Raw genomic sequence first — 21867 nt, 5'->3', positions numbered from 1 at the left:
TAGCTATTGTGAATTGTGCTGCTATGAACATGGATGTGGCAGTATCCCTGTAGCATGCTCTTTTAAGGTCTTCAGGGAATAGTTCAAGAAGGGCAATAGCAGGGTCAAATGGTGGTTCCCTTCCCAGCTTTCCTAGGAATCTCCATACTGCTTTCCAAATTGGCCGTACCAATTTGCAATCCCACCAGCAATGTACAAGAGTAGCCTTTTCCCCACATCCTTGCCAATACTTGTTGTTATTTGACTTCATAATGGCTGCCAATCTTACTGGAGTGAGATGGTATCTTAGGGTGGTTTTGATTTGCATTTCTCTGACTGCTGGAGATGGTGAGCATTTTTTCATGTACTTGTTGATTGATTGTGTGTCCTCCTCTGAGAAGTGTCTGTTCAGGTCCTTGGTCCATTTGTTGATTGTGTTATTTGTTATCTTATTGTTTAATATTTTGAGTTCTTTGTATACTCTGGATATTAGGGCTCTATCTGAGGTGTGAGGAGTAAAAATTTGTTGAAGATGCTATCCTTCCTCCATTGCATGCTTTTAGCCCCTTTATCAAATATAAGATAGTTGTAACTTTGTGGATTAGTCTCTGTGTCCTCTATTCTATACCATTGGTCCACCTGCCTGTTTTGGTACCAGTACCATGCTGTTTTTGTCACTATTGCTCTGTAATATAGTTTGAGATCTGGTATCGCTATACTGCCTGATTCACACTTCCTGCTTAGAATTGCTTTTGCTATTCTGGGTCTTTTATTTTTCCATATGAATTTCATGATTGCTTTCTCTATTTCTACAAGAAATGCCGTTGGGATTTTGATTGGCATTTCCTGCAGTACTTCTGTGAGCCAAATCTTATAATCTCTTTACAGATGAGAAAACTAAGACAATAGATTAAATAACTTGTCCAGCATCACACAGATAGTATGACTTGGAGCTGGGATTTCTTTTTTTAACTTATTTTTTTATTCTAATTTGTTACATATAACAGTAGAATGCATTACAATTCATATCACACATATAGAGCACAATTTTTCATATCTCTGGTTGTATACAAAGTATATTCCCACCATTTATAAATAGGATAATGATGTCCATCTCATTCCACCATCTTTTCTACTCCCACCCCCCTCCTTTCCCCTCCCACCCCTTTGCCCTATCTAGAGTTCATCTAATCCTCCCATGTGGAGATGAGATTTCTATCTCTTACTTTCTGGCTAAATTTCTTAAAAAATATTTATCCATGGTAATGATTGTAAGTCTTACACACTTATTAACTGTTTAAAAGAATTCTATTGCACAATAAGCCAATTTACTTAGGCTTCTGTTTGATGTATACATTTCCACTGAAAGAAAGTTGCTTCGCACTTCTAAATATTACAAGATGTGAGTCATGAGCCATCAAATACAAATTTCTCTGTGCACACACAACAGAATTTATCTGGGTGAGATAGGTACAGGAATATTTGCTTGGTCAAAGGGCTTGTGCATCTGGGGAGATCACATCTATCAGCAAATTTCTCTCTGAAGTAGTTGTATCAATTTACTAGTTGCTAGTGTTTGTATGTATTCCTTCCCAGATCTTCTCCAGAACACAATTGTTAACATTATTTTTCAAGATGTGAAATCCTGAAATAGTGCCTACTTCTTCTTCCAATTTCCAATTCCTTAAGTAGGTAGAATATCTTTTCATACATTATTTTGGCCAGTCCTGTTTCTCTTTGATGAATTAAACACTTATTAGTTTGTAAGTTATTTTACAAATAATTTACTTAATGCTATGTATTTTTAATATGGAGTCATTAAAGATTATTATTCAAATTATATTGGACTTTTGAAGTTAACTCAGTGTTATAGATTTCTAATTATATTCATCGATTATTACAGAATTTGGTCTTTAGACATATAAAAAACTTTGAACATATAAAAAACTAGAAATTATGTGTGCATTCTGCACAAGTACCTGAACATACGTAAAATTGAGACCAACAAATATTGAAGAATCACAGGCATGAAATTCAAGTCTATGGACATTATTGCCACTGAATAGCTGTTTATTGCTGTTCCACTAATGGCACCACCACAATGCCAGCTGATAAACTTCCGTTTCCTCCTCCTCCTCATATGAAGATAAAATCCACCCCCTTTCTCTCTCTCCCACTCTCTTTCTCTCTGTCTACATAAATATGTACTATATATATCCTACAAAATTTTCAGTATTTACTATAAACTATACACACACACATATACACATACATTTTTAGTATTTCTAAGTGTTTATAGAAAATGGGCTTGCAAATGCATATGCAAGTTTATAATCTTGCCAGAACCACAGTATCCATTTCTGCCCCCCAAAATGTAACTTAAATTCCAGAGTTTTTTTTATTTTATTGTTGCTTATTTTTAATGAAATATAAGAATAGTTATTATCTGGTTCATAAAAGTCTTAATTACTCTAGAATTTGTTTCTATTTGGAGCACCTTAATGGGGGAAAATCATTTAAACTTAAGACCTCAAATTTACAGTCCTTCAAACAGAATTGTTAGGTACCAGAAAAAGAAATTATGCTACTGTTTTGAGAAGAGAACATTAAACTGTTTAATGTATAATTATTTCTTTCTAGCTATTATATCAATCATGGTGATTCTTTGGGAATGTGTGACAATTTCATATACTGCAGAATATATTCATAAGAGACTTTACTTGTAGAGAAAAAATAAAATAGAGGAAATCCACCTTTGAAATTATTGCATTTAAGCCCTACAAAATTTTCACTATAAAATAAATAAACATTGAGTCTCTCAAAGGATTGTAGTTCTGTGAATGCTGAACAACATTAGAAGTTCATTGGATTGGACAAAGGGGAATGAAGGGAATGGAGAGGGGATAGGAATAGGAAAGACAGTCGAATGAATCAGACATAACTTTTGTACGTTCATAAATGTTTACACCACAGTGAAACTGCACATCATGTATAATCACAAGAATGGGATCCTAATTAGAAAAATTTGTGCTCTGTGTATAGATATATATATATATATATATATGAAAATACACTCTACTGACATGTATATCTAAAAGAACCAAAAAAAAAGAATAAGAAATAAAAAAAAGAATTGCAATATAGAATCTACCTTGTAGAAGTACCATCTTTTGTTAGAATGCCAAAAGGTGGACAGAAAGAAAGTTTTAAAAAAAAATAAAAAGAGAAGTAAGTTTAGTGTAAAAGCTTTTTGAAGAGTTGAGGAGGTGGAAGTAATCCTTCCTGAAAGTGGTATTTGAGTGAGGCCTCAAAAGATGTTACTTTGAAGGAGATTTCACCAGAAAACATTTAGGTGAGAACCTCAGTGTGAATAAACGCATGGAAGTAGGAAATCTCACCATGTTTTTGAGGATGGTGAATGGTTCCATCTTTTTTTTTTCATGCTAGAAAATCGAAGAATAGTTGTGGTTAGAAGATTAAAAAAAAAAAAAACTTATGGAGCAAAGGAGATTGACGTACACCGGTGCATTAGACCTAGTACTAAATGAAAGGTTGATAAAACTGAGCTCTGGAAGACTTGGGGAGTGCAAGAGTGCATCTGAGGGACTGGTTCCACCATCTAACTCCAGCACCAATGGAAAAGAAGTGTGGCCACCTCTGCTTTTTCCAGAGGATATGGAATCAGAATATTTTAGCAAATTGCTAATATTTAAGCAGTAGCAAATGATTCAGTAACTGAAAAGCATAGTGGTAAGCATAAAATAAAATATTGGTGGACATGATCACACCTATAGGTCATTAATTTACCATCCCAGAGACAGGAAATGAAAAAGACAGTTTGAGTTTATAGCTACAAGGTGAAATATGACCCCTTAGACAACAAAAACCAGAGAAGGTGTGACTTGATCAGTTGATTGATACAGTATTTCAGGAATCTTAATCTAGACTCAAGAGGGAAAAGCACAATATCTTCACAATATTTTTTGCAAACTGTATGTTCTCATTCCAGCTGTACATCCTGATGAAAAGGAACACGGAAGCTGTTCCTGGGTAATTTGGTCTCACATTCTATACACTTGCATTAATGAAAAGTTTTCTTCTGTTTGTTATCCTAATTGTGTGAATATTTTTATAAAGAGGTTTTGCATTTACAAAGAATTTCCACTGGAACACTTCTCCCCATGTGAGATTTTAACAAATATGAACATAACTCACAGATACATGATAGGAAATAAAAGATAATTAAACATTTTATCTAAACTAATTAGACATCTGGCATAAAAATTTCAATGCCTCTTTTCTGCTTTTTTGACATGTGTGTATGTGTGGGTGTTTGCTTTGTATTCAGGATATTTCCAACTAGCCACCAAGAGAAGAAATAATGAAAATGTGTTTATAGTCTTCAATCCTCAGGAGGTTATTGCCAAAATCTCTTTGATAACATGTCCTTTATCTGGATATAGTCTTTTTCTTTTTCTTTTCTATTTTTTGTTTTTATTTCTCCCATTGAAATTAGTCAGAAAAGATGACTTTTATTGATTTTTTTAAAAAATAAGTGACCGTGGGTGGAATGCATTACAATTCTTATTACATGTATACAGCACAATTCTTCATATCTCTGGTTGTACATAAAGTATGTTGACACCAATTCGTGTCTTCATACATGTACATTGGATGATGATGTCTATCACATTCCACCATCATTGCTAATCCCCTATCTCTCCTTTTCCCTCCCAGCCCTTTGCCCTATCTAGAATTCATCTATTCCTCCCATGCTCCCCCTCCCTATCCCACTATGAGTCAGCCTCCTTATATTAGAGAAAAAATTCGGCATTCGTTTTTTGGGGATTGGCTAACTTCACTTAGCATTATGTTCTCCAACACCATCCATTTACCTGCAAATGTCATGATTTTATTCTCTTTTATTGCTGAGTAAAATTCCATTGTGTATATATGCCATATTTTTTTAATCCATTCATCCACTGAAGGGCATCTATATTGGCTCCACAGTTTAGCTATTGTGAATTGTGCTGCTATAAACATTGATGTGGCTGTGTCCCTGCAATATGCTGTTTTTAAGTCTTTTGGGCATAAACTGAGGAGAGGAATAGCTGAGTCAAATGGTGGGTCCATTCCCAGATTTCCAAAGAATCTCCATACTACTTTCCATAATGGCTGCACCAATTTGCTGTCCCACCAACAATGTATGAGTGTGCCTTTTTCCTCACATCCTCACCAACACTTATTGTTGTTTGTCTTCATAATAGCTGCCATTCTGACTGGAGTGAGATGGTATCTTAAAGTAGTTTTTATTTGCATTTCTCTTTCATTCATCAGAAACTCAGAACCCGAAACCCCCATTCAAGACTTTCAAGAAATTATTTAAGAGCCCCTCACTTTCAAAAATTAGTGGATTCATATTCTACTATATTTGTTTACATCTTTGTTCTCTATCCATGCTCAAATACACAGAGATTAGATACCAGATGATCCACTCAATTGAAACATTAGGGACATAAGTAAAAGCCAACATGAATCTAGTTTTATGTAGCTTTTGACATCTACATTCATTTTCCATTGAGATATTTAAAATTAACCTTTGGCTTGACAGTCCTCTCTGAATCTATGTTTGTTCATACAACAAAATATTCTATGACAGTATTTAGGATCGTGTGTTTTGAAACCTAGCCCCCTTTCTTAACTATCTTTATAAATTTATGGGAGCTGCTTGATGAAGAAAGCTAAAATGTCTAAAATAGACAAGATTAGCTTCTTCGCCAGGTTGTCATGATTAAATAATGGAAAGTGGTTACTAAATGCTTAGAACATGTTCATTGCTACTGCTGCCACTCCTGTTAATTGTTTTAGCTATATAGTCTTTATTATTGACATGCAATATTTTATTAACATGATTCTGATAGCTAATTTTGTTCCTGAGAAACTGTAGGTAACATTTTTACTGAATGGAAGCCAGATAATTCCAACTGCCTACTGTCTCTACTGAAAGCCTGCTGCTGATGGTCAGGGATTACAGGCTTATTTTTAGCAATCTCTCTAACCTGAAATGGAATTCTGTCAAGTTTGGTTTTTTTGAGTCTGACACAGGAGGAGGGTGGTGTTTCTAATTTTATCATCTTCCCAGAAAATCATGTTTTAAGAGTTAGCTAATTTCATTAATTTTTAAAATATACTGGTTTAGGCTTACAGGTTGCAAAACTACTCTGTGGCTGAAATGGTGTATTTGGGGATGTGTGGTGACCCTGTGACCCACTGGGGAAGAACTCAGGAAACAGTTGCAAAGAGTCATTTAGGCCATGGTTCATATCAAGAGCATGTCATGGGGCAGGGGGTAGGGGGAGGACTTCTGATTCCAGACTCCTATACAGTGGGGTTTTTTTATATTTGATGCAAAATATTTGTGCACAGAAAGACAAATATATCTACTAAAATCTCAAAATAATAACTCTGTGATACATTAAGATTCAGTAGAGTTAGAGAGAGATACCTATTTGTGTAATCCAGTATTATTTGGAGGACAACTGAGAATATGTGACTATGGGATCTCTGTTGACAACATGCTTGGTGAATGATGGGAAATAAATCGTGTTATGGTAGTTATTCTTTACAGATATTGACTGTGTGTGTGAGAGAGAGTGGGGGTGCGTGGAAAGAGAGAGAAGAGAGAAAAACAAGTAATTCATTGACACGGCCAATTTACAGAATTGGTAAAAAGTGAAATTCTTTTAAATTGGTGAAATAGACACTTTTTATTCTTTAAGAAGGAAATATTACATTTTGGGTGGAAAGCTTTTAACAAAACAATTGCAGCAATATACTCTATTTTCTATGAGTCACTAATTGCTTTAGGGAATATCAATTGAATAATTAAAAATCTATTTGTCCAAATACTGCTTTGATTCTGATGAGTATCAGGTATTTCCATCCTGCCATTTTTCTGAAGTGTCTCTGCAGCCTCTACATTTGTTAGGCTTTATAGTTAGACTGAATGATCCTAGATAAACCTTTCTTCAGCAGTTGCTCAAAACCTCAGTAACTTTTGCCTCATTATTTCTTTTAAAATTCTTTCTAAAATTAAAAAAAAAGGTTCATTACACTTTGCATTGTGAGTTGTTCTCAAGATAAAGTTGAACAAACTCCCTGACAGTAGGGAGAAATATTCTAAATCTATCCCCGTAGTATTTTTGATTTCCCTGCGCACCCACGCACCCACACAAGGAGGGAATGAGTTAACAATATTTCCTGTTAATTTATTCAAAGGCTTAACATTTTTGTCAGGAAGTTGACACTATTTTAAATATTAGTCCTTGATGTAGAAGTATAAACCCTGGTTTTCTTTTGATTGCTGATTTTGATATCTTAGAAGAAAAGGAAAACATTTATACGTGTAAGCTAAACACACTTGACCTGGCTTCCTGCCCTATTCTGCCTTGTGGAAACACAGTCATGAGAACCAGCTGCCAAAGGCAGAAGGTGCTGAGAGTCCAAAGAAAGACTCAGACAAATGGAAGGTTGCACAAAGGCCAGCTTGTCGGGGACTTGGTGACAGAAGGACATCTTGGGCAACAGCAAGACAGAAAGGTCCCTACACTTTTCAAACCCTTCCAGACTGCTCTAGCCAGTAGCTCTTAGTTCCATCAACCTTATATTTTATTTACATTTGCAGAGTTGTCTCAACAGATAGTAAATATTGAAAATCCATCTTCTTGTCTTTATTCCTCACACAGCATCTTTAATGACCATATCATCTATGGTCACTAAGTATGTTTTGAGTGAATTAGTTAATGAATTAATTAGGGACTATTGGACACTTGAAAATAAGGAAGGTCATATTTTAATCCCCTGGTTCAACAGAGGCCTCTCTTCAGGACGGATGGAAGGAAAAGCAAAGGGAATTAATCTGAATGAACACTTGGCTGGGAACTGAATGTGACAACACAGAATCAGAAATCAAGTCTTGTGAAGGGAAAATTGCTAAGGGAAAAAAAAAATTGACTGTGTTCAGTTCTGGGACAAAACATCAAAGATAGACTTTGCCAACCTGCAGAGAATGCTCAGAAAAGGAAAGCCAAGCACAGGAGGTAGTGTCATTTGACCTCGCAAAGCCTGATCTTATAGAAGGGATGAGGTTAGGCTGAGGTGTTGACAACTGTATCCTTAATCACTGGAAATGCTGAATGAGACGTATGTTTCCCAGAAATTGAACGGACAGGTTCTGAAGGATACCACACAATATTCTTCCCAATTGGTAGGGCAAGACTTAAGCAAAGGAGCCAACACAATGTTGGCTTGTGTGGTTTTCGTGTCTCCAGTCCTCTAGGCAGTTATGCAAACTGGGACCTGAGACGTTCACTACATCAGAACGAACATTTTGAAATCAAAATTGTCTCAAAATGGATGCAACATCTGTAAGTTGTGAAGTATGTTTGGCCTTACCAGAGGTGGTCAGAGGCTAGGTGTCATTTAATTCAGTGTTGTAAGTTAAACACCTGAGTGGATGACTTCTGGGTTCCCCATGAGCCCCGTGATTGAGTGAAATGGTGGTAAACAAGGGGAGATTGAGCACACAAAGCTGACCTTGCTTCATGACACCTAGCCCCTCTGATACCATCCTCCTCCTTACCTACTTTTAAGTCAAATACATTTTTGTTTTTGATCCTTTGGCTTTTGTCACTTTTACCTTTGTTTTTTTTTTTTCTTCAGCTAATGAATATTTTCTTCATCTCCACCCACTTTCAAAGACCTTCTTTCTCCTTCCTGCTCCTGGGTGAAGTATCTCTTTCTTCTTTCTCCAGAAGCCTTTCCATTTCCCTTTTGTCTTGAGATGGTGAATCAGAAACATCTATGGTTTTGAAATAATGGAAGGTTTCATTTTCTATAGGATCATGAGTGTCAAAAGGCAAAGGACTCAAGAGTCCAATGGACATGGCTAGTAACAAAGATATAAAACTTGCTGCAATGAAGTCATCATTTTCAAAGCAAGATAGGCCCACAGATGTTATTTTAGGGGGTTTGGAGCTAGATATGAACTAGTCATGTCCTTTGTATTCTTAAAAGACACTGGCTCATCATTCTAGAAGTGCTTTTAAAAAGCCACTGTCAACCATGATTAGGATGCATTTTAAACTATATATTGTGCTGTGGTTCCATTGTGAATTAAATCCAATTTTGTATGCCAGGCTGGGAACTAAAACACCTTTTGTCCTTGTTGCCACTGTTTTAAATCCATTAAAAAGACATTATGGTTGCCAAATAATGGATTTGTAAACAGACAGTTGGAATCTGTAAGTGAAATTAGAAGTCAGATGCCAATGGGTAGAATAGTTAAAAAGGTGATTTGAAATGCTTAATGTATCCAATATTCTCAGTGAGGTCAAAGAAATTGTATAAGAAAGTGGGTTCACATAAAAAACAAAAATCATGAGGTCTTTAATTTCTATGCAGCATGGGTGTGACCTACATAAAGTCTCTTGCAAAGTCCACAAAAGGGTAACCAAAGAATTCTATTCCTGGAAGATTAAGCTTTGGGAAGTTGTTGGGAGTTCATTCTGTGGTTCTAGAAAACTCTTCTTTCACTCAAGTCTGCACATACAAAGCACTTACAGCAATTCCTGCCATCAGCCTTTGCAATGATAGAGTTTTAGGGTGAAGGAGAGAGACCTCACAAAAGTTTCCATATTCAAAATAAAAGTAACAGAAGTTCCACAGTCCACATGTCCCAGATGGAGGTGATAGCAAACAGGAAGAAGAAAGCAAGAGAAACTTGTTGGATGAGAAGATTAGATGCAGAGAAAAATCCACTGGAGTAGCCATTTCTATGGAAGAGATTAAGTCAATCAAGAATTCACTCATAAAACTTCAACTGATGAAGGATCCGGAGATATTCTAAATAATACAATTATTTTCAATTCAGACAAACCCAGATTCAAAACCCAGTCCATCTCCCCAACAGATACGAACTTTGGTCACATTTTGTTTTAACCTTCTTAAGTAACAACATTTAATATTAACATTTCAGGTTGTAATACTCAGCTCTTAGAGTTGTAAGAAATCAAACATCTTTAGGATTATATTAAATATCATATAATCATCTTAGGGAATCAGTGCATAATCTCCAACTATGAATGCACAAATGAGAACATTACAACATACTACTTTTATCATAAAAAATCAAGTAGAGGAACAGCAAAGCAAATTAATGCCAGAAAATGTGCTGTGTAGTTTCCATTCAATGTCTTCTCTACCTCATAATGGAAAGTGTCATAAAATAAATACGAATGGTGGAAGATCCTTGATTTGAAGAATGACACACTTGTGTGCATAATTTTCTACTTGTGAAATTAGAGTGCTGGAATAATATTTTATCCAGGTTTTTAATAATGAAGATAATGAGATGTTTTGTTGTTTGTTTGCTAGACTTTCTTTTTTAAATCTCCCATGTCCTTTGTAATTCTACAGACAATTTTTTGCTAACAAAAAAAATCCTAAAGGTCCCACTCAGGAATCCAGGGGCTTGGCATCAGGCCCAGATCTGCATCTATTCCATCTCCTGTCCCTTCTAAAGTGTGTAATTGTTCATGGACCAGTTGGTATTTTCTAATTGGGAATTACTTAATTTAATTTATTCAATTAATTTTTAGGGAGGTTACTGGGGATTTAACCCAGAGTGCTCGACTGCTGAGCCACATTCCCAAACTAATGAAGATATTTTAAAGTCAGTATAATTCAGTTAAACAGAAAGCCTCTTTTCTTTAAAACAATAGTAACAACAATAATAGCTTTATATTGAGTGTCAACTATGTGGAATACTGTACTGTGCTAAGCACTTTGTGTGAATCTTGTCAGTTAACCTCACAAGAGCCCAAGAAGGGAGTTACTATCATATTCTCCGCTTTAGAGAGGCTAACACACACACACACACACACACACACACACACACACACACAACTTACCCAACACAATACAATGAGTAAGTGGCGGAACTAAGACATTAAAACGTTGGACAACATAATTCCAATTAAGATTTCCTATGTGATTTTTATAGGCTGCCTTATTTACCTTCTAGGCTCTCAAGGTTTACAACAGTACCAGTTTCTGACACCTGCCTCCAGACCTATAGTTTGCTTCTCCATTTTCCTGTTATTTCTCGTTTCTCTGTGTTGTCTCTTTGCCCTCAATCTCCTCATTTTTAAAAATTTCCTTGCCACTCTTGTAAGTCCTTCTGACATAACTCCATTCCCATGTTTATATCAAGGCCACTCAGCCACCCACTGGCTCAAAACTTTTTTTTGAATATTCATGAATACTCCTACTACATATTGTATTTCACACCCCATCAAGACATCAAACAAAGTTAGTTATATGTTTTTAAATGCATTACCAGATATATGAGTCAGAATCTGCTTTTCTAAAGGAGAACGAAGGCCGAAACCTCAAAGTTGCTATTTCATTTTGAGACTGGGCCATTTCCTAGGAACCTAAAGAAAAGGCCTTTAGAATAGCATCAATACTAAGATAAGACACATAAAGTCCTGAAGACTCTTTTCCACCATAGTTGTATACAACATTCAAGCATATATGTGGTCTAAAATTTACTTTAGAGTTACTTTTATAATCAAGATGTTATAAAACATATCTTCCTCTACTGCACTTGGAAGAAATGTAATTAGAACTTTTTTAAGCTTTAAAAAAAAAAACAAGGTTGACTTGATTCTTTTTCAATGGATGACAAAGCCCTATCCTTTTAAGTTAAATTGCTACCAAGCAACTGCTAAGGACAGTTGAGAAGTGGTTTGCAAATGTGAGGCATGTCAGTGTATTTTTCTCCTCTAATTTTGTACCTAAGTCTTTAAGAGAAAAAAGAGGTCAAGGAGGAAATTTGGAGCAGATAATGAACATAAACTTTAGCATACTAATAATATGATAAAATGATATGGCTGGTTTCAATTATTTTTATCCCAAATTGTCTTCCTAAAACAGGTTTGTGTCCTGTTACAGGTGTAAGTAATGAGAACTTTAGATTAATGTTTTCTAACTGAGTGAAAGGTTATCTTTGTGAATGATCCTTTGAGCTCAGGCATAAATGTAAGTCCCACAAACTCATTTAAGCCACAAGAAACACTAGAGAAATTATCTATGGAAGAAATGCCTATATTGGGCACAGATCTGAAAGCATCGTAAATTGCACATATTTTATGTAAGAAGGTTACATGCAAACAGTTCATAGTTTATGTTCTTCCAATTTAACCATGAGCCTCATCTTCGTTACAATTTTCTCTATTTTTCGTTGAGATTTGAGAGGCATTTGGAAGTGCCCTAGTTAGCTGGAAACAGATGGCCTATTCTGCTTCTTCCTAGGATCAATCAGAAAGCTCTCCAGTAGCTGCTCAACCGTGGTTTCAGATTGTTTGACACTTTTCATTCTTTCTAGGGTTCTGTGCATGTGTGTGTATGTGCGCGCATGTGATGGTGGTTTATTTTGGCAGTTTAATCATTGCGGAAGTAAAATGCTGTACCTCAGTCATCAATATCCAGGACTCTTCTCTTGTCCACACTTTTCAAATTTAAAGTAAACTGTAGAGAAATGACAAATTCTGGATTAGTGTTAACATAAGTGGTACTTTTTTCTTGACAATACTAACAGCACATAATGTTTATTGCCGTGAAAGATCGATCACCAGTGGAACTAGGGCAGACATGGTACATGCATCAAAATGTGAAAAACTTCCATCTTTATCCCATCAATATTTGCTGATAATCTTCAATCAAATAATTAAAAACAAATGAAAAAGAAATTGGCTGTCACTGGTTCCTACACAGCATTTGTATTAAAAAGAAACAGTCAGCCATTTGTGAAGAAACATTACAGAATCTTACTTCATAAAATCTTGGACCGGAAAGAGAACCTAGAGATTACTCAATTCTATCACCTCACATTCAAGTGTGAGAAATAGAAGATCAGAACAATTCATTGATACATAAAAGGATCACACAGCTATTTAATTAATGATAAGACCAAGCATGGGATCTAAATATCTTGACTCATTCCACTTGATACTATTTTATGATCAATTATTATTGTTTCTGACTTTTACTTCAAAAGTAGACCACATTGACAATGTGAAATACTCCTTGGTTTATGAGATTAGCAAAGTGCAAGATTAGCAAAGCCCAAAGTAATGACCACTTTCCTTTCAAATTGGAACCTCAAATGTATGGATGTCTTCTTTGTGGAATCAACAAATCAATGTCAAATGCTATCACATTTTTGTCCTGAATTATCCTTGATCACATCTCATATAATGGGGATGGGGTAGATGGTGGGAATGAGTTTTGAAGAACAAGGCAGAATATGGCCTTGATTATGATTCTTAAATCACAATGTGAAAAGCCCATAGTTTAGTTAATATTAATGCACTGATATTAATTTCACAATTTTGACAAATGTACAGTTGTGATTTAAGATATTAAAATGGGGGGGGGAATGTACCCTACACAGGGACTCTGTAAAATCTTTGCGACTTTTGTGTACTTCTAAAAGTATTTACAAACAAAAAAATTTGTTAAAGCAAAAAGAAAAAAAAAAGCAAAATATTATAATGACAGGTCCTAGGTGAACCTCAAGAATCATGATGAGTGTGTTTCTTAATGATGATGTTTCTTACCCATGCAGTGGAGTACAGATATTTTACTAGACAATGCAAATGAAATATCAAACTTTTCTCTTGTATTTACTCCTATTAAGTGTCGGTACCAGTAAATGCTGGTACATTTTGATGCATGTACCATGTCTGCCCTAGTTCTACTGGTAATCGATCCTTCAGAGCAAGAAACACTATGTACTGTCAAGAAAAATGGACCACTTATGTTATCACTAGTTCAGAATTTGTCATTTATCTAAGTATTTCTCACTCCCACCATCTCCCCGCTCCCCATTTTATGAGATGTGGTCAAGGATAATTCAGGACGGAAAGGCAGAAAACTATGGTAGCATTTGACATTGATTTGTTGATTCCACTAAGAAGGCATCCATACATTTGCCTTCACAAATGCTGTGGGTGTCGATTACCACCACCACAAACACACCCAACCGTACATACACTCAGACTTCTAACACTTCTCAATCACCTCTGCAACCAGGCATTCCCATGCTTCAGCCCTAGGTATAAAAGCTGAAGAGAAGGAGCTCTCATGTTGTGCCCCCACTGTACTCATTTTCTCCCAACGCTCTGCCTCCCTCAGCCAGCCACCTGCTGTCTTATGAATCACAAGAAGCACAGTGTTTTTCCACCTCTCATCCTAATGACGTCCAAGAGGATTAAGTGGGTCTTCAGAAGTAAGGAGGGAGTATAATCAAACATCAACTCTAGCACAGTATTTTCTGTGCTTGAAATTTGTACTTGAACTCTCTTGATCACAGTTAAAGTAACATTCCAATTCTAAATACCAAGTTAGGTTGGGTTTATACTGTGGATTATATTTAGATAATTTCATCTATTTTCTATAACATTACATCATGCTTTGGGGAGATATTCTCCCACTCAAAGTAAAAAGTAAGTCCTGAAAATGCAAACTTACTTAATAATGATTTCAACACAACACAATCTAAAACAATAATTTAAAATAGCCTATTATAGGGCATGATGATTCTACATAGTTACATAGTTGTACTATGTACTACTCTACACAGTAATATGGTAAACTATATACTTCATAAAAATGTAAATAACATAAACAAACTGCAAATTTGAAAATTGCTAAGACAGTAGATCTTAAATACTTTTACCACTAAAAAAAATGACTGAAAGTTGATTGATATCTTAATTAGCTTGATTATGGTGATCATTTTACAACACTGTGTATCAAAACATCGTGTAGCACATTATAAATATACACAATTTCATTTGTCAATTATAACCCAATAAAGCTGAAAATAAAGTAAAATAAGTCAGAACCTACTTCAAAGACCACTCGAGAAAAAGTGAGATAAAATTAGCACTTTATTTAGTATAGCAGAAAGAACAAGGATATTTAAGTTAGAAAGTTATGAAATCTGTATTTCAGATCTGATACTAACTTGAAAAATAAAGAAAATTGCTCAACTTGTCTGTCCCTTTCCTAAGGTAGAATTGTTGTAGGAACTGGAAAAATAATGTCATGTGAAATTTTAGCTAAGAACTTGATATCCAGTAATGTTGGCTACTGTCATAAATTTTGGTGCTCCACCCTGGCCCCTTAGCCTGTGAGATTTGATTTTGTAGGTTCTAGTTGCCTGAGGCATTTTCCAAGCTTCTCTGCTGGTAGGCAAGGTACTGGTGAAGAATTAAAACTTTCCAAAGCAGACCTCAACTAATGATGGATAATGGTATCCTTCCCTAAGCTAAGAGGGCAACGATTTCTACATTGGTTGAGACATTTCCCAATGTTATTAAGTTTCAGTTCACTATAGTGCTAATTTTCCTGATGATGCCTACGTTGTTGTCTTCCTTTCCTTCTCTGTGTCCCTTTCCTGCTATTTCCTGAAGATGTTTGCTGGACCAAACAGAAGACAGATTTGGGCTAGAATCCCAACACTGCCATTTTGAACAAGTCATTTAATATCTCTGAGCTTTAGTTTTCTAATCTTTTGGGCAGATATAATAATTCCTAAGTTGTCATGATCACTAATGAAATCATGAATCAGAATGCACGTGGTCATTGTACCTATTCCACAAATTGGTGCATGTAAATGAGACAGAAAAATGTGCCACCCCAGCAGAGTCTGAAGTACAGGTCGCTGTCAGTGAAATAATAATCAGATGCTAACCTACTAACAGGAAAACCCTCGGCTGGGCTCCGTTCTTGCTAACTCCCATTACAACATGGTTTATTCCTAACTAGAACATGACTTTGAATTACAAGAATTATGAGTTGCTAATTCCTCCTCCCCTTTCTCTCCCTATATGCACACATTTAAACACACATATAAATCATAAATCTGATTTAACAAGCTTGTATTTTATTGAGTCATTTTTCATTTCACTGAATTATCTTATATAACCAAAGAGATCCAGTCTGGGTTTTCCTTAAATTTCATATTTTTATTCCTAGCCTAGAATACCTATTAACTTACCAAATTCTAATGTAAATCAAACTTTCCAGGAATGCATCTGTTGTAGAAAATAGGTCACACCTGTACAAATTGTGAATGCACAATGTAATTAGTAAAACTGTGTATGTTTTTGTACAAAGCCCTAGAGAATAAAATAATAAGAAATTCCTTTTTAGTGTTAAATGTATCTATTTGAGCAAAACACTAGGCCCATGGTCAGTATGCACTGATAAATACACATAATGAATTATCAGGAGAATTATCTACTTTTCTAGGTATGCTCATTCAGAGTCATTCTCTCTTTGAGATTGACTGATCACTTATTTATTTCACAAATCTCTGTTCATGTAATCTTAATCCATTTTAGTAACAACAGCATTATTGTGGGATCTCTTGTTTTTATCATGTGGCAGTGTTTGCAGCATATTTAGATTCTACTGCATGTTCTGTGTGCTTTTTTCCTTCAAAATGTACTTTAAAAAAAAATGAGCAGAAGCAGACAGACTGTTCCAGGACATCCCTTCCTTTAGAGACATGAGTTCCTCCAGCTTAAAAAAAGACTAGATTCCAAATTGGTTAAATTGCTTCTTCTGTACAGTGAAGGGACATGTTGTCTGACTACAGTGGAACATGTGCTCTCATTTCTGACCGAGCTGTTCTGTGAAGAAGTTTTATTTAGCCTGCATAGCCAATCCCGGGATTTGTGGGTGTTACCTCCTTTCCAAGTTACCAGTTTTTTTCATGATCATTATTACTTCTGCTCTGTCAGCTGTAACACAGTTTAGTAGCAACCCTTTTTAGAAAACAAGATGTTTCTCAAAATAGATGGAACAGTTGGCCAGACAGAAAAGAGATACAGTATCAACAAGAAGTAGGTCTGTTGTTCATCTGTGTGTTGCTCCCTGGACCACTCTGAGAGGCAATCTCACACATATGTCAAGGAACTGGCATCAAGTGAGGTTATCATCTCTTATCCTGACATAAATTTATACCCTATTTTATTTAGAAAATCAATTGATATGAAAACTGATTTGGTCCAGAGAATACTTACATGTTTCATTTTGTTGTTGTTGTTCAAATTAAGACTCGTAAGCAAATGTACTAGCTAGCTTTTTTACTTTTTTTCATGAGATAACTTGGAATTCCATAAGTAAATAAGTGCTTTAATTCAACTAAACATCAACAAATGGGTCCAGTTGTATGTATATTCATGTTCTGACTGTGTAGCAGAGCCAGCTGAGAAGAAGCAGGAGCTTTAGGGTGGATTTTTTTGTTTTTTGTTTTCCCTCTATGCATCAACTAAAATAAAAGTTAGGTCAGGCAGTATTTACTCTCAGGGCAAAGTGACATTTTTCAGCTGCTTAGATTTCCCTATTATTAGCAGAAATGACCAATGTGGAACAAAGGGACAAGCCCCTTTAATCACTTATTTGTCATGCAGAGATGATATGACATTCCTTTCAGAGCACAACTGGGATGACTCCTGAAAAACAGACCGCCCATCAGTTACCCAACATCTCACTGTTGTCCATACTCAACAATGATCAGTCAGATGCCCATGAGAGCGCTATTCTGCAGAAATCTTCTTCCTCCTGAACATGATGAAGGATACAGATGTCATCCCTGCTTCCTGATTTTACCAATGTGTCTTGACTGTCTTCCCACAGAGCATAGAAGTCTAACAAAGTGTTCCAGTGCACACCTGCTTTGCTTTTGTGATCTCTTTCTTTTTAAATAAGTTGTCTTTATTCCTAAATCATTTTTTTCCTTAAGAAATTAAGCTAAGTTTTACCAAGTCATACTTTATTACCTCCTCCTCCTTCCCATCACTTAAAATTCTAGAACAGAGTTTTTAATCTAGGTCCTTGGACTAGGCATGTTTGAAAGAGCTCTAGGAAGCCATGGACCACTTGAAAATTTGTCCAGGTGTGTGTGTGTGTGTGTATGTGTGTGTGTGTGTGTGTCCGTCCCCAGGCACACATTGTTCTGAGAAAAGAAGTCACAACTTTCTTTAGATTCACAACTCTCCAAATTTAAGAACTACTGTCTGCTGGATCTTCTTCCTGTATCTATAAGTTAGGCAATGCTCAATTATATCACATCCTACTACAGTGTTCTACCCAATAAATTTTGTCACCACTTTTCTTTTTCCATTACCTTTCATTTCTGGCTTCATATTTTCTCTTACCTGTCTGAATTTTGTGATGGTATGTTCCAATTTAAGTAACAAAAGAAGGCAACAACTATGATAGTGTTCCCCAAATCTCTGCCAGTAGCAGCGGTTGGCATTTTCTTCACATGGCATCTCATTTAATGTTGCTGCAACCTTACAAGTTAGAATCTCTATTTTTAAAAATGAGAAAACAAACTTAAAGAGGTTTGTGATTCCTAACATATAGATAGCAGAGTATAGACATAAATCTGGGTTTGCATCTAGCCCTTATACCTTCCATGAAACTTTTCTAGAAAGGGTGCATAGCTGCAAACTATTAATGGGATCATTTTTTATAGCATAAAGTTCTTACATTTTATTATCATTTCCTATCATCAAAAATGTTCTTATTATATTCTGTGTATAAATCCAATACAAATTTACAATGTTCATGTGTTTTTATCTGCATAAGTGTTATCATCTAATCTCACACCATCATAAAGATAAGAACCATTTATCTATTCATGAATGCATTTGCTTTTTAAAATAACACTTATTAAATTCTTTTATTGTCGGGTGTTTGCTAAGTTCTATAGTATAGTGAGTCTAAGTCCTCCTTTCACATTGGCTTTTACTGGGAAGCTTTTAAACCATACCAATAACTGGACATGGCACCAGAAATTCTGACTTACTTAATTGAGGTGGAGCCTGGGCATTGTGTTTTTAAAATTTCCATCTGCAGCCAGCTTGAGAACCACTGTTATGGAGTGGTACTTCTTCAAAGTGTGGTCCAGCAGCAGCAGTAGCATCATTTGGGAACTTGTTACAAAAGCAATTTTTCAGCCTTTTCCCCAGCCTCCCCACTTACTGTACCAGAAATGCCAGGGATGGGACCTGGCAATCTGTTTAACAAGCCCTCTAGATGTTTCTGATGCAAACAAAAGATTAGGAAACACTTCTCCAGAGACAGGATGAACTGGGCACAGTACTCACCACTGAGCATTTCTCCTGGGTCTCAGGGAACACTTAGCTGCTTCAAATTTGCATTTTAATTACCCAGCACAGTTCCATAGTCTAAAACTTTAAAGTATTATTACTGCTTAAAAAATGTTATGTTTTTCCATCTCTTCCTTGACAGTCATTTAGTGAAATGTTTATAAGAAAGTGGTGGTTTGTGAATAATATCCATTAACCAGTGTTATGAACCTTACTTTCATATTACATAGAGAGACACAGAGAAGTATAAAATATTATAATTATAAAATATAAACTCTTAAAATGCAAATATTTTCAATAAAGGATTTTAATGTAAGTCATTGTGTTGTGTTAGCATTTTAGATAATGCTGTTGTTAATATTGTATTGATTATTCTCTCATCTTTATTAATATATATTTTTAATAAATTATCACAATACAATTGATATACAATAGACATTTAAAACATTTAACCTGATAAAATTTGACACATGTACACAAGTGTAAAACGACTGAAGTGAGCATCGAGTTCCATTACAGGTATCTGTTACTTAGGCAATTTTCCTCCCAACCAGAAATGCAAAATGAGGTTGCAGAGACTCTTCCTGAATGAGGAAACATAAACTGGGGTTCATAAAGCCACTAAATATCAGTCAATGAATGGGGAAAATGGGGAAGGGTCTTATAGAATAGAAACAAAGCCCACTTCACCCTGTGAACTTTAAACTCTCATGATTCCTGTTATTTATCACCATGTAGATTTTAAAATAGGCAACCCCTTTATTTCTTAAATTTTCCATTGAGAGGAGCTTAATGGGGCTAGTGAAATTCGCAGTACCATTGCAGAGAGTAGCCATCCCTAATTCAAGCTCTGCAGGTAGTTTCTTGCTGTAAGGTAACCCGTTTAACTTTGGCCACCAGTCCATTCTCAAATGTGTATTTCTCTGCAGTGTGTATTATACAGAACAGTGTGCATAAAAATAATGTCTTTGTTTTTCATAGCAATAAAATCTGATACCTTGCCTTAATTTCCTTTTAACTTTCTTTCATGTTTTCCTAGAGCAAATTATTCTGTCCCTGTTTATCATTACACAGACATTGGCTAATGCCAAGATTTACTTTTCAATCTGAAATTTTTATTCTTTTCCTTATTGCAGGTTGGCTCCATGAGTTGGGAAAGAGACTGGAATCTCCCTACTATGGCAACAATACCTTGGGGGGCCCGTCCATCCGAAGTGCCTATATCGCCGCTCTGTACTTCACTCTTAGCAGCCTCACCAGCGTGGGGTTTGGGAACGTCTCTGCTAACACAGATGCAGAGAAGATCTTCTCCATCTGCACCATGCTGATTGGTGGTAAGGGAACTCCTTCTTTCAGACCAAGAAAAGGAATGTGTGTCTGCCAGACATTCTGTTTGCGCAGTCCTGAAACACAATGGAGAAAAATTGGTCAAATTTGAAAGATTCTAAAAGCACTAATTAGGAAATCAGTGACAAACCTTATAATGCACATATAAATTAACAATGAAAGCCTGTGATGTTAATGAATTTCATTTTCTGGACAGATGAATAAGCACCTGATGGTTGATTTTGAAAGGTCAAGCACAGTGTTTTCTTAACATGCTGTTTACCTCCTGTGTTTGGGAGTTACATGAGTCTGAATTTGCTGGGATATATTTGAAACTTTATTCTGTGGTCCTAAATAGGTCAATGTTTCCAAATTTTGTTAATACTAATGTAGTAAGTTAAGAATGTTTGCTAGCTCATTTGATTAAAAATAAAAACCAATTTTTCACCAATTGTAATAATATTATTGCACCAATGTAATAATAAGTAGTTAAAATGTATTAATCACTTCTATGTTCCATTCTCTGAGCTAAATGCTTTAGTGCAATATCATAAGCAATTCTTAAGGTAAATTTTGGGGTTTGACATTATTATCCTATTTAATAGTAAACAAGTATTACTGTTTTCTCTAAGCCCCAGACCATACTCTTCTTCGCCAGCTGACTTTACTGACTTCTGCCAATACAAGACACCAGAGGGATACTGGCAGGCTGGAGGAGGAGAGAAGGCAGGCTGCTTCTGCTGTCCAGGCTTTGCAACTGTGGAGGCAGCCCATCCCAGTGGCTTTTAGCTCTCAGACTCCTAGGCACTCCTAGAGCCTGCCTCCTTGGGCCTCCTCAGAAATCCCAGCATCAATTGGGGGTACCAGCACCCCAAAGTTAGAGCCATGGCTTCTTGAGGCTCTTTATAATTCCTCCTCTGAGCATTTTTGTCACTTCTTTCCTTTCTGGATCCAGCTCTTAGGTTAGCCGCACTTCTTCATTTATTATATATCTGCTGTACCTTTATGCTCCCTTTTGGCTCATTCAGGTCTCCAATACCAGGGAAACAACTCTTCATAAAAATGTCCTCTACTGAAATACTTAGCATGATTTCTCTTTTCTGAACCTCCCAACCAATGTAGGATAGATACTATTATTATCCACCTTTTTCAAATGACTAATCTAAAGCTGTGGAAATTAAAGTAACTTTCCCAACACCACACAACCATGAAGAGGCAACATTTGAACCCTGTTGAATGCATCTCTCTTTAAAACATAGAAGGAAATTTTGCTGAATAATAAGGCTGCTGTCACGAAGCAGGAGTG

The 21867-nt window shown here is 35.9% G+C and overlaps 1 protein-coding gene across 2 annotated transcripts in view; it reads left to right on the top strand.

The window, feature by feature from the left end:
• Nucleotides 1-21867, top strand: part of Kcnh8 (potassium voltage-gated channel subfamily H member 8) — a 334538-nt gene that overhangs the window by 235613 nt on the left and 77058 nt on the right. For both annotated transcript variants that reach the window (XM_078038309.1, XM_078038308.1), the window contains exon 8: nt 20372-20569. In XM_078038309.1, coding sequence (XP_077894435.1) covers nt 20372-20569 — 198 coding nt within the window. The remainder of the gene's footprint in view (nt 1-20371; nt 20570-21867) is intronic.

Source organism: Ictidomys tridecemlineatus, chromosome 2 (genome assembly GCF_052094955.1).
Source record: "Ictidomys tridecemlineatus isolate mIctTri1 chromosome 2, mIctTri1.hap1, whole genome shotgun sequence".
Lineage (NCBI taxonomy): Eukaryota > Metazoa > Chordata > Mammalia > Rodentia > Sciuridae > Ictidomys > Ictidomys tridecemlineatus.
Note: the sequence above shows the minus strand (reverse complement) of the source record. Positions and strands in the feature narration are given on the sequence as shown.